Here is a 12,123-nt window from a genome sequence, read left to right as displayed (position 1 = left end):
GAGCCTGTGCTCCGCAACGGGAGAGGCCACAGCGGTGAGAGGCCCGCGTACCGCAAAAATAATAATAATAATAATAAAATAAAAATAAAATAAAATAAAAGAGTCTGAGAGGGAACAGACAGCAAGCAGGATGAGGACCAGGGGGACACGGTGTCAGAGGGGCCAAGGGAAATGGTTAGGTAATATGGCCCTACGGAGGCCACCGGTCACCTGGGAGAGAGCAGTTCCTGTGTCACAGAACACTCAACATAACTTCTTTCTAAACTTCTTCTCCACCTGGACTCGTCCAGCCCCCACCTCACCCCATCCCACCCCCCTACACACCCAACCAAGGCCTTACAATCTTGAGAGTGAATCTAGCACTGCTCTCTGCCTCTAGGACCAGGAATTACGAAAGGACACACATCTGTGAGCATCTATCCTGGGCCGGGGGCTGTGCTCTGGATCTTCCTAACAATCCCGTACGGTAAGTAGAGTAGATCAAATAGCGCCCCCTCGAAATTCATTCCACCCAGAACCTCAGAAGCGAGCTTATATAGAGAGAGAGTCTCTGCGGATGTAATTAGTTAAGATGAGGTCATACTGGTTAGGGTGGACCCTAAACCCAATGACTGGAGTCCTTATAAAAGAGAAGACCTTACAGAGAGACACAGAGGGGGAAACGCCACATGAAGGTGGAAGCAGAGGCTGGAGTGACGTGTCTGCAGGTCAAGGACCACCAAGGATGCCAGCGACCACCTGAAGGAGGAGGGGAGCGTGGGACAGATTCCCTCTCGGGGCCCCAGGAGCTCCCTGCTGACTCTCCATTTTCAGACATGTGGCCTCGTGAGCAGTGAGAAAATAAATTTCTGTGATTTTAAGCCACCCAGATTGGGTAATTTCTTACAGCAGCCCAGGGAAATGAAGACAGTAAGTACGATTAGTCTTTTTTTTTTTTTTTTTTTTTTTGGCAGATGGTGAAAGTCGCATAATTTCTCTGAGTCTCCCAGCTGGGTGAGCGTGAGTTAGCTTCCCTCAACCCAGTCTGCCTGGGGGCCACCGACAAACCAAGTTTCTGGGCTTAAAGAGCCAAGAATCACCCATGGGAAATTCTCCAAAGTAATGTCATCCCAACAGGCCTTGAGGCAGTGAGACAACCTCTCCTGAGAACCTCGCCCCTCGCCCCGCCTCCCAGCACCGGCTTCTGTATCCCCGGACCGGCATGACTCCTTTTTTTGCGGGTCACGGCGGCAGACGCTGCACAAAAACGCGGGGGGAAGCGGCTGCGACATGCCTACCCCGTGAAGCAGTCCCATATGATTATCAGGCAGTCGGGCCCTTTGTCGGCCGTGGCGACCCAGCGCCTGTCTTCGCTGACGCAGAGGCAGGAGATGACGTTGGGGTGCGCCTGCAGACGTGGAGAGAAGTCGCTCTGAGACAGGGGTTGGGGGGGCCCAGCCCTGGCACCGGCGGGAAAGGCGGCGCCCCGGAGGCACACCTGAGCTCCCTTTCCAGATGCCGCCGGCTGAAAATCCTACTCCCACCCGCCTTCCCTGGTGTTTCTCTACAGCCAGAGGTTTTCAAACTTCCCCTCAAAACACTCTCAGGGTAAGCTGCACTCCCTGCAAGAACGGTGGCTTCCTAGGGGTCGAGGCGTATACCCGACTCTGAACCCACGTTGAGAATACATGTCCAGGTCCCCCCACCTCCAGCTCCCTCGAACCTCCCAGCAGCCTCATCTCCCCCAGAACTGCTCACTCGGGTCACTGAGCAGCTCTGGAACCAAAGCCTCCTCACGGGCCTCTGCTTTCACTCGTATCCTCCTACGGTCTATCCCACACAACAGAGGAACCTTCTGGAAACACAAACAAGATGGCAGCCGGGAAACAGCCCCTGTTTCCCTCCTTCCATGTCACCCCTCGCTCACTCTGGCCTCCTCTCCGGGCCTCACACACGAGGCCTGAAAACTCAGAGCTCTCTCCGTCTGTCTGGGACGCTCTTCCCCGCAAAACGGCCCCGGCTTGGCTCACGCTCAGCCTTCAGGTCTTAGCACAAACAGCACTTTTTGATTCCCTGCCCACCCAATCCAGAGGAAGTCTCCTCTCACCCCGACTCTTCCCTCTTAGAGCGTTTTCACATTTCCTTTGGAGCAACTGTTAAAATCTTTAGGTCTATGCTTATGTGTTCACTTGTTTAACGACGGTCTCTCCACGACGGGGGACTAGATCTATTTTGTTCATGACTCTACACACCCGTCACCTGAAACACAGCGGTTATGATAAATACACGTGGGATGGATGAATGAACGAACGAATGGCCGAGGCCACGCCCAGCCATCCAACCCTGCAGAGGCTGGACGCCCGCCTGGCTGCTCCCTGCTTCTCCGCCCCTCTGCCCCGCCCGCGCCCCGACTCGGAGCCTGCCCGCCACACCGTGCTTTCTCCCCCTGCTGCCACCTCTGGGCTCGGTGCTGCACATTCAGCTAAGCTCTGGGAAGGGCTGCTCGCTGACCGTGTGTGTATTTCAGGGCCTCTAGAAAGCAAATTCCTTCAGTTACCCCCACGTGTCTTGGATCCCTGGCAGGATGCTGAATACTGGCTGAGCTCTTGGAAAATACTTTGCGAAGTTTCTGATCCAGGCATTGACGAAGGAAGGTCCTTATATGTCAACTGAAAAGGGGAACGTGGAACTGTTTACCGGGGGAAAGTTGGACACCAGGAAAACGTGACATTTGGACAGGTAGATGATGAAAACGAAAGGGGTCAGAAACATCCGGAACAGGGCTTCCCTGGTGGCGCAGTGGTTGAGAATCCGCCTGCCGATGCAGGAGACACGGGTTCGTGCCCCGGTCCGGGAAGATCCCACATGCCGCGGAGCAACTAAGCCCGTGAGCCATGGCCGCTGAGCCTGTGCGTCCGGAGCCTGTGCTCCGCAACGGGAGAGGCCACAACAGTGAGAGGCCCGCATACCGCAAAAAAAAAAAAAAAAAAAAAAAAAAAAAAAAAAAAAAAAAAAAAAGAAACATCCGGAACAGAGGAGGCAGCGCGGTGAGGGGAAGGCAGGCATGTGGGGCATCGGGGGAGGCACGGAGCTGGGTGCAAATAAAGCCAAGTGCTGGAGGGAGGAGACAGGAGGAAAGACTGACCGACTTAATGCTTTCAAGTCGGGAGACCTGGATGTAAGACCTGGCTTCAGCATCTGCTAGCACAGCCTTGGGCAAGTCAGCTAAATCCCTCTGAGCCTCAGTTTCCTCTCCTGTGAAATGGGAATATTAACACTCACTTCTCAGCAAGAGTAGGAGGATCAAAGCCCTTTGAGCCCTGGAGAGGAGTCTGAGTGTTAATTAGGTCCGAATCCCTGCCCTTCGCTTCTCACCATACTCCTGTGGAGACAACGTGGTCTCTCCTGACCACGTTTTTACAGAAATGTAAAAAATACAGATGCTTTAGATTCTAGTTACTATAAAATTAAAGTCAACTGCTATTTGTAAATTGATTCTGATTAGAATCAGAGAGAAAACGAACAATAAAATGTGTTCCTAAAAACAGAATTTGCTATGGTTCAGAAGAGAGGAAGGAAAACGTGTATGAGATGGAATGAAGTTGACCCCCGAAATAAAAACCAAAGTGCTGGACTTCCCTGGTGGCACAGTGGTTAAGAATCCACCTGCCAATGCAGGGGACACTTGTTTGAGCCCTGGTCCGGGAAGATCCCACATGCCGCGGAGCGGCTAGGCCTGTGAGCCACAACTACTGAGCCTGCGCTCTAGGGCCCGTGAGCCACAACTACTGAGCCCGCGTGCCACAACTACTGAAGCCCGTGCACCTAGAGCCCGTGCTGCGCAACAAGAGAAGCCACCGCAATGAGAAGCCCGCGCACCACAACAAAAAGTAGCCCCTGCTCGCCGCAACTAGAGAAAGCCCAGGCGCAGCAACAGAGACCCAACGCAGCCAAAAGTAATAGATTAAATTAATTAAAAAGCAACAACAAGAGTGCTGTAGTCAGGTTAAAGACAACCTCTTTCACTTGAAGTAAGAAAACCTGCAAACCTGAAGATGGTGCTGGTTATTCTTGAAGACATTGTAGATGACAGCAGTGTGAGCGCTGGCATACAGAAGAACTCTCTGGTTTTTGTCTTGAATGTAGTAAACAGGAAGGGAACTGTTCCATCCGAACGACCAGGTCATGGCCTGGAAGACAAAGGTAAAACCGGGAAGACACTACGGTGCACAAACCCAGAGCTGTGACGCCGGGTACTCCCGGCCTGAGTCCTGGAGGAGAAGGATTCACGTCATCGGCCAATGAAGAGACATCACCTTGAGAAGTCCTCAAGAGCACGCTACACCGTGATGCTACATGAAAGCAGCCAGATGCAAAGGACCACATACTGTGTGACCCCATCTACATAAAATGTCCATAGTAGGCAGACCCATAGGGACAGAAAGCAGATCAGTGGTTGCCAGGGGTGAGGGGAGGGGGAATGGGCGCGCCTGCTTACTGCGGATGGGTTTCTTTTTGGGGTGACGGAAACGTTCTGAAATTAGATTCTGGCAATGGTTGCATAACCTAGGGAACAGGCTAAAAACCAATCAACTGTATACTTTAAAAGGGAAATTTTCAGACATAGAAAACAAACTTATGGTTACGAAAGGGGGAAGCGGGGGTGCGAGGGATAAATTAGGAGTTTGGGATTAACAGATACACACTACCATATATAAAACAGATAACCGACAAGGACCTACTATATAGCACAGGGAACTATACTCAATATCTTGTAATCACCTATAAGGGAAAAGAGTCTGAAAAAGAATATATATATGTCTACATATATATATATATATACATGTATACGTATACATATGAATCACTTTGCTGTACCCCTGAAACTAACACAACATTGTAAACCGACTATATTTCAACAAAAATAGATTTTAAAAACTTTTTTTAATTTTAAAGGGTAAACTTTACAAGGATGTGGAGAAACTGGGACCCTTGTGCATTACTGGTGGGAGTGTGAAATGGTGCAGCTGCTGTGGAAAACAGTATGGAGTATGTATGTAATGAAAACAGTATGTATTGAAAATACAATAACCATATACTCCAGCAATTACACTTCTGGGTATCTACCCAAAAGAACAGGAATCAGGGTCTCAAAGAGATACGTGTACACCCGTGTTCATAGCAGCATATTTCACCGTAGCCAAAAGGTGGAAAACAAGCCAGTGTCCATCGGCAGATGACTGGATAAACAAAAGGTAAGTATTATTCAGCCTCCAAAGGGGATGGAGACCCTGCCACGTGCTCTGACACGGATGAACCCTGAGGACGTTCTATAAGTAAAACACATCAGCCACAGAAAGACGAATATGAACTGAGTGGTTCCACTTATGTGAGGCCCCTAGAGTAGTCAAATTCATAGAGACAGAAAGCAGAAGCGCAGTAGCCAGGGGCCAGGCTGGGGGTGGGGAGCTGGGGTTTGTGGCCACAGCGGGTGTTTCACAAGATGAAGAGGGTTACGGCGACGCGTGATGATGGCGGCTGCACGACCACGTGAACGTATTTCATACCATTGAGCTTTTACACATAAACAGGGTTAAGGTGGTAAATTTAACGTTATGTACCTTTTACCACAATCTTTTAAGAAAAAGTTAAGAGGGTGGATTTTATGGATATGAATTGTACCTCGATTTAAACAGAAAAGGAAAGCTATGTGGTGCTTACACTGGCGTGTTTACTCTGTAAGAATTCAATGAGTTCTACACTTGCGTGTGCTTTTTCTGTTTATATGTTATATTTCAAGAAAGACGTCTCCTTTGAAAAAGGAAAGTCTTCAACAGTAAATAGAAACAACTTCCTATTCATCTGCTCCCCAGGACCTAGACGCAGCGCAGTACCAGACACACAGCGAGCTCTTAATGTTGTGAAATTCAATTTACTGAATGACAGTACGTAGAATGGGACAAGTTATACTAAAGTCACTAAGTAACTTCATAAGAAAGGCAATTATTCAGCCTGGGTATTTGTTCCTTGTACACGATTTTCCCTGGAAGGATAAAGTATAAAAGAGACAAAATTCCCTTAGAAGGATGAAAAATTCCACACTGCCAGGAACAAGTCCAAAATAAAAATTTCACGAAACGAAAAATCATAGGTACTATAAATCCGACTACTGCTTCCAATTCAATAGTAGTTTATGTATTCAACGTCTCTTACAAAAATTACGGATAAACTGTGGTACGTTCATACAACGGAATAGTATTCAGCAACAAAAAGAAATGAGCTTGCAAGCCATGAAAAGATGTGGAGGAACCTTAAATGCATGTTGCTAGGTGAAAGAAGCCAGCCTGAAAAGGCTACAAACTGTATGATTCCAACTACCTGACATTGAGGAAAAGGCAAAACTATGGAGACAATAAAAAATCAATGGTTGTCAGGGGCTTGGGTGGGGGATAAGGGGGAGGGAGAGATGGACAGGTAGGGCACACGACATTTTTAGGGCAGTGAAGCTACTCTGTATCAAACAACAATGGTACATACATGTCATTATGCATTTGTCAAAGCCCAGAGAATGTACAACACAGAGTGAACCCTAAGGTAAACTATGGACTTTAGGTAATTCTAATTCGTCCATGTTGGCTCATCAACTGCGACAAACGTACTGCACGAATGCAAGATGGTAATAATAGAGGAGACGAGGGTGAAGGAGGCGCAAGGGAGTACGTGGGAATTCTCTGTGTTTTTCATTCAGTTTTTCTATAAACCTAAAACTGCCCCCAAATAATAAAGTCCATTTAAAAAATTAACCAAGGCTGATGTGGTAGAGTGTTTAAAGTGATGGCTAAGTGATTAATTACCAAAAATCAGTGGGTTATATTGGAGCATAGAAATGAAATCTGGTGATGGGACTTCCCTGGCGGTGCAGTGGTTAAGACTCCGAGCTGCCACTGCAGGGGGTGTGGGTTCCATCCCTGGTCGGGGAACTCGGATCCTGCATGCCTCACAGCCGAAAGAAAAAAAAAATAAAGAAATGAAATCTGGAGAGCTTCCTTTCTGAGCTTTGAATGATACTTAAGGTTAAATTGACGTGCTGTACATTTCCCCCAAGACAGAGTGGGCAACGTGGCCGATTTCTCTCTCCTACGAGCTTCATTCCCCATTCTCGCCTGATTCCATCCGCTCATTCACTGTAATTTATATTTATATTTAGGTCTTTTATTGCGTGGGCGTGAGTGGTAGAATCACGGAATCATAATTGCCTCAAGCTGCAACTTCTAGGAACGGAACTATTTCATATCTGGATGTTCTTAAGAGCCAATTTCTTCAAGTGAGATGGTTCTTTTGGAAACCTGCTAATTCTAAAAGGCCTTATAGTCGTCTTGGAAATTTATGCGTCCTGGAAATCAGTGCGGCCAAATAAATAAATAAATAAATAAACAAACTCAATTCTTCTTTCTTTCAGACTGAGCGATTGCAAGCTTGAACCTTTAACTCCATTGCTCAAAGTCGGCCAAATCTACAGAAAGGAGGCTGTCAGTTCTCTGCACTTCCCCCTCGGCATCCTTCCGTCACCACCACCAGCACAACCGTCACCACCACCACCTAGCTGTTAACACTTGTCAAGTGCTCACTCTGTGTTAGGAACTGCATTCACACAGTCCATCACTTACAAATCTCCCAAAGGCATGAATCTACAGTGGGGGGAGAAAAAAAGATGAATCCTAGGAAACAATTTTCAGAAAGTAGCAGATGGAGGAAGAAAGAAGGAGAAGGGAAAAAAAAAAAAAAAAAACCCTCCTCTTCCTTCTCTTGGCAAATGATAATATTTTTACCCTCGCAGATGGCGCCTCCCTGGAACACTGTCAGCGGCTGCAAAGGCAGACTCCTGTGGACCGCCTGGTGCTTTTCCCCGTGGCTTTCACTTTTTCCAGACCTTTGACTTACTGATCTATCTTGGGATGGATAGTTTTAGGAACCTGTGGTGGTTTTAGGAGCTGGTAAAGGGATCAAGCCAGTTACAGCAGAAGAGGCGGGGAGAGGAGGGAAAGGGAAGGAATTGGTGGTATGGAGGAGTATTATGATGTGGGAGAGAGAGAGGGAAAGGGAGGGAGAGAGACAGATGGAGCGAGAAGAGAGAGGGGAAAGGGGAGAGGTCGATTTTGAGTCTCCCCCAAGAAAACAGCGTCCTGTACAATGAACAAACCACGTGCGGAATTTCCTGCCTGCGGAGCAACGCTGCAGCGTTCGTGTCCACATGCTGTCACACATGTCCAGCCACAGCTCCAAACTGAACTTTAAAAAGACACAGGTCTGTGATTATCTTAAAAAGGAGCTTTCTGGTGGTATTTTTTTCCATATGCATAAAATTGCCCTATTTCACAATACTCTCAAAACACTGGGGGAAATTTAAAAGCATGTTGCACTTACCAAGGGATACACGTTGGCACTGTCATCCTTTTGGAACAAACTGTCCTCGGTGGCCGTGGAGACCAGTGACACCTTAGGGATCCTTGCTTTGGGCTGGAATTCTTTTTCTTTTTTCTCATTTACGTATAATACTCTTTTTTCTTTTCTCCCTTCTCTCTTTTCTGGCTCCAAGTCTCCCCTTTCTGGTTCCAAGTCTCTCCTTTCTTGTCCCAATTCATCTTGGGGCCTCTGGTCGGTTCTCTCTGCAAGCTCGCCTGAAGGCTGCTTTTCAGGGGAACTAAGCTGTTGTTCCGCAGAAGTGGTTAGATCCAAATCAAGACACTCTAATTGTGAGGCCGTGCTTCTTGGAAGTTCGAGTGTTTCCAAAAGCTCTGATTGTAATGAATGCTTTGACTCTCTACCGCTATAGGTTTTCTTAAAAAAGAAATAAAAAGGAGATTGTGATTCCAAATACAGTACACGCTGCTACATGCCCTCATTTAGTTTCCTTTCTCTTCCTAATCAGCCAGTCTTAGTGTTAGCCTCACATCGGAATTATGAAGCACTTTTGAAAAAGAGCCTGGGACATTCTGTACTCAAATAACATGAATCGTGGGTGTGTCAGGTTTATCCTTGGCCTACTAGCAGACCCACAACAGCAAAATCATTCTTCTAAGCGGCACTGGTGGCCTCCAAAACCACCACAGAGCCACAGAGAGTCACTTCTCCTTGGACCAGAGGTGATTTCTACAGGCTGTTTAGACAAGCACACTCCAGCTAACCCGTCCTTTAAGTCAGCCCTGGTACACACCTCCTCCAGGAAGCTTTCCCTGATCATCCTCCAAGCTGGGTCAAGTCGGCCTTTATAGAGATACATACATATCTCCTAGGTACCTCTCAATCACTGCACTTAGTTTTATAATGTTTGCCTCCCTACATACCCTGGAGCTCCTTAAGAAAATGGATCGTGTCTTACTTGGTTTTATATCCGCAGAGCCTGGCAGGTAAGTGGGTAACAAGCATTCAATTAATGATTAGGAACGAATGAATGAACAAACGAATGATTTAATGAATGAAAATTCCTACTTACTGGGCGTGTTCCTGACAAGACTGATTGGGAATCAGTTGGTATAAGTCTCTCCAAACTGATCACGGACTTGGTGATTTCTTGGGGCTTCACTGTGGTTTCTTCCTGTGCTCCTGCAGCCTCCTCCTCCTTCCCAAGTTCTTCCCCCTCTTCCTCTCCCTCCCTTTCCTCTTCCTCCTCTTGCTCCCCCACTCTCTCCTCCCCTTCCCCTTCTTCCTCCTCCTCCCCCTCCTCCTGAGACCCTCTCCATGCTAACGTGTTATCTTCTTTTAATTCCTGTTGAATATTTTCTAGCCCTTCATCATTTGGATATTTTTCTTCTTCTTCTTCTTCATCTTCTCCTTCTTCCCTTTCTATTTCTCCATATTCTTCTGTTTCCTCCAGTGGGCCTTCCTCTGCATCTGACATCCTTCTCTTCGGAGATGTCTCTAGAGAAATGTTGAACATAATAATCAGCAGGGCCCTCTGTTTTCCATTGTGATTTCCTGGTCCACAAACCTATCAACGAAACGTGCAATACCAGCTCTGTTCCTTTCCATGGGAATCAAAAGAATGCCATACTCCTGGGAAAGCCTGTCTCAAATCTTTAAAAATATTGATCCCGGTCCTCAACTTTCTGAGAATAATTTTAGAGCCCTCTCAGTTTATATATATTCATATGCCCACAGGCGGCAAAATGATAACCCAGGCATTAGCAACAATTCTAATAATACGAATGAGGGAAGAAGCAGGTACTTTAGCGGTTAAAAGTGCTGGCTTTCCAGTCAGCCTCTCCTGGCATTGAATCCCAGTTCCACCACTCAGTTGCTCTGTGACCCTGGGCAAGTCACTTTACCCCTCGGAGTCTAAATCTGCTCACAGGCACAATTAAAACGATAACCCTAAATTCTGGGGGTGTTGTGAAGATGAGATGAAATGACATATGCAAAATGCTCGAGTAGCAGCACAGAGTGCTTGAGAAACGGTAGCAGTCGAGAAAGTTAAAAAGCCTAACATATTCTCTCGTTTATTCCTTACAGCAAACTTAAGAGTCTGAAGCTCTGAGAGGTGAAGTGACTTATTCAAGATCATACAGCGAGTAAGAAGCAGACCCCTCAATGTTCAGTTCCGCCATCTGAAAAATTACTGCTAAGATTTCAAGTCTAGGGCCCTTAGTACAGAGCCTCTTCCGACTGCCAAACTTTGCCAAATTCTTCATGGGGGGTGCGGGGAGCAGGTGTGTGCGTCCGTGGGGGCACAAAGCCTAGGTGTGGCCCCTTCCTCCAGCTCAGGTCTCCCTGGAGCTGCCCCAGGCCGAGCCCAGGTGGGGTGAGCGCCCCCCAAGAGGCACCAGGCCCCTCCTTAACGGGGCCCCCGCCCCTGACTCACAGAGCACGCCCACCCTGGTCCTCAAAGGCCGGGCGGGGTCTTCCCGCAGCGTGAGCCCCTCATCCACCTCTCGGCCTCCAGCTGCCGCCGCTTTCTCCTCCAAGAGCTCCCTAGTTACGGTCGCCACCCAAGCCCCGTCTCCATGGTAATCGCTGCCGCCGGCAGGCGACGGGCCGTAAAGCGAGAAGGATGGACAGCGGTCACGTGCCCAGAAAGCGGCGGGAGCGGGGAGCTGGTCGAGCTCGCCCCCTGCCGCCGCGACTTGGGAGGTGAAATTGGCTTTCCTCTCACCTCTCCTCTCCTCTCCTCCCCTCCCACTCTCCCCCATGTTTTCCCTTGGTGCCATCCCCTGAGAAGCTGCAGCGGCCAATCCTAGCAACTCTGACTTTCTGAAGACTTAACAAAGTTATGTGAAGAAGTCCGAACGGTTTGATAAAATTCTTTGTCAAAAGCAAACTAAATGTCCCGGTCTCATTGGTGCAGCACACAGCTGTCCTCCCCACCTCCTCGCCCGGGCACTACATGTTGTACAGAAAATTTTAGCCAGCTGGGATTAAATGTTTCATAGGTTATGTTATCTCATCACATAACGTTTCTGCTAAACCAGTTTGTTAAATCTATTAGGATGATTCCACCTCAAAGTGTCTCTCCACTAGAAACTCACAAAAGACAGCCCACCTGCGTGGCCACCCTGAGGTTTCTGAAGGGGGGGACTTGCAGGAAACCAACCAAAGGCACTGATGCAAAAGCCTCTCGGCTGCTCTCATTTTAGGAGGATGTGAATGAGTCTCTCCGCCCCGCCCCACCCTCATACCGTAATGCTGGTTGATGCATTTGCATACGTCTCAGAAAAATAAAAGGGATTGCTGGATGGGACAAGCTGTGTTTATTATAGTCTAGGGCTTATAAAAGATTGGAAAACACGTGGAATTAGAAAAACAACTTAAACGGCAAACACTGGTAAACACAGCACGTCTGTGGCTACAAGGGGGGAAATCCAGTGGATACGTGGCTAGAGGACATGGTGTTTGGGGGCAGACACTCAACAGGAAGGCTCTCCAGCTGAGCATGAGGACCCATGGCTGGAAGCACACCCAGCACTGACTCCTGTCAGGGCAAAGCTGATATCTGGATCGAAGCCAAGCCAATCCGCTCCTGAGGAACCCAAGCATGCCTCAGTAGAATGTGCTGGATGCCCTCTGAAACAGAAAGTGGTCTGCAAGAACTGTGGAAATAAAACACTGTGATATGGTGAAGAGAGAAAAAAAGTAAAACGCAGAGGCACT

At 48.0% G+C, this 12,123-nt stretch overlaps 1 protein-coding gene across 7 annotated transcripts in view; it reads right to left on the bottom strand.

Annotated features, from left to right (window-relative positions):
- The window catches only part of CFAP251 (cilia and flagella associated protein 251), a 64,784-nt gene extending 53,688 nt beyond the window's left edge, over positions 1-11,096 (bottom strand). For 3 of the 7 annotated variants that reach the window (XR_010837096.1, XM_059040735.2, XM_067016132.1), the window contains exons 1-4: positions 9,473-10,054; positions 8,404-8,817; positions 4,029-4,169; positions 1,278-1,387 (exon numbers count right to left, since the gene is read on the bottom strand). Coding sequence is in view for 6 of the 7 variants with exons in the window: in XM_059040735.2 (XP_058896718.1) it covers positions 1,278-1,387; positions 4,029-4,169; positions 8,404-8,817; positions 9,473-9,916 (1,109 nt within the window). In the remaining variant the exon portion in view is untranslated. Of the gene's footprint in view, positions 1-1,277; positions 1,388-4,028; positions 4,170-8,403; positions 8,818-9,472; positions 10,055-10,837 lie in introns of those variants that run through there. The other 4 variants (XM_067016134.1, XM_067016135.1, XM_067016131.1 and 1 more) reach the window with 3 other exon arrangements.
- Between the last annotated feature and the right edge of the window lie 1,027 nt (positions 11,097-12,123).

Source organism: Kogia breviceps, chromosome 15, assembly GCF_026419965.1.
Source record: "Kogia breviceps isolate mKogBre1 chromosome 15, mKogBre1 haplotype 1, whole genome shotgun sequence".
Taxonomy (NCBI): Eukaryota; Metazoa; Chordata; class Mammalia; order Artiodactyla; family Physeteridae; genus Kogia; species Kogia breviceps.
Note: the sequence above shows the minus strand (reverse complement) of the source record. Positions and strands in the feature narration are given on the sequence as shown.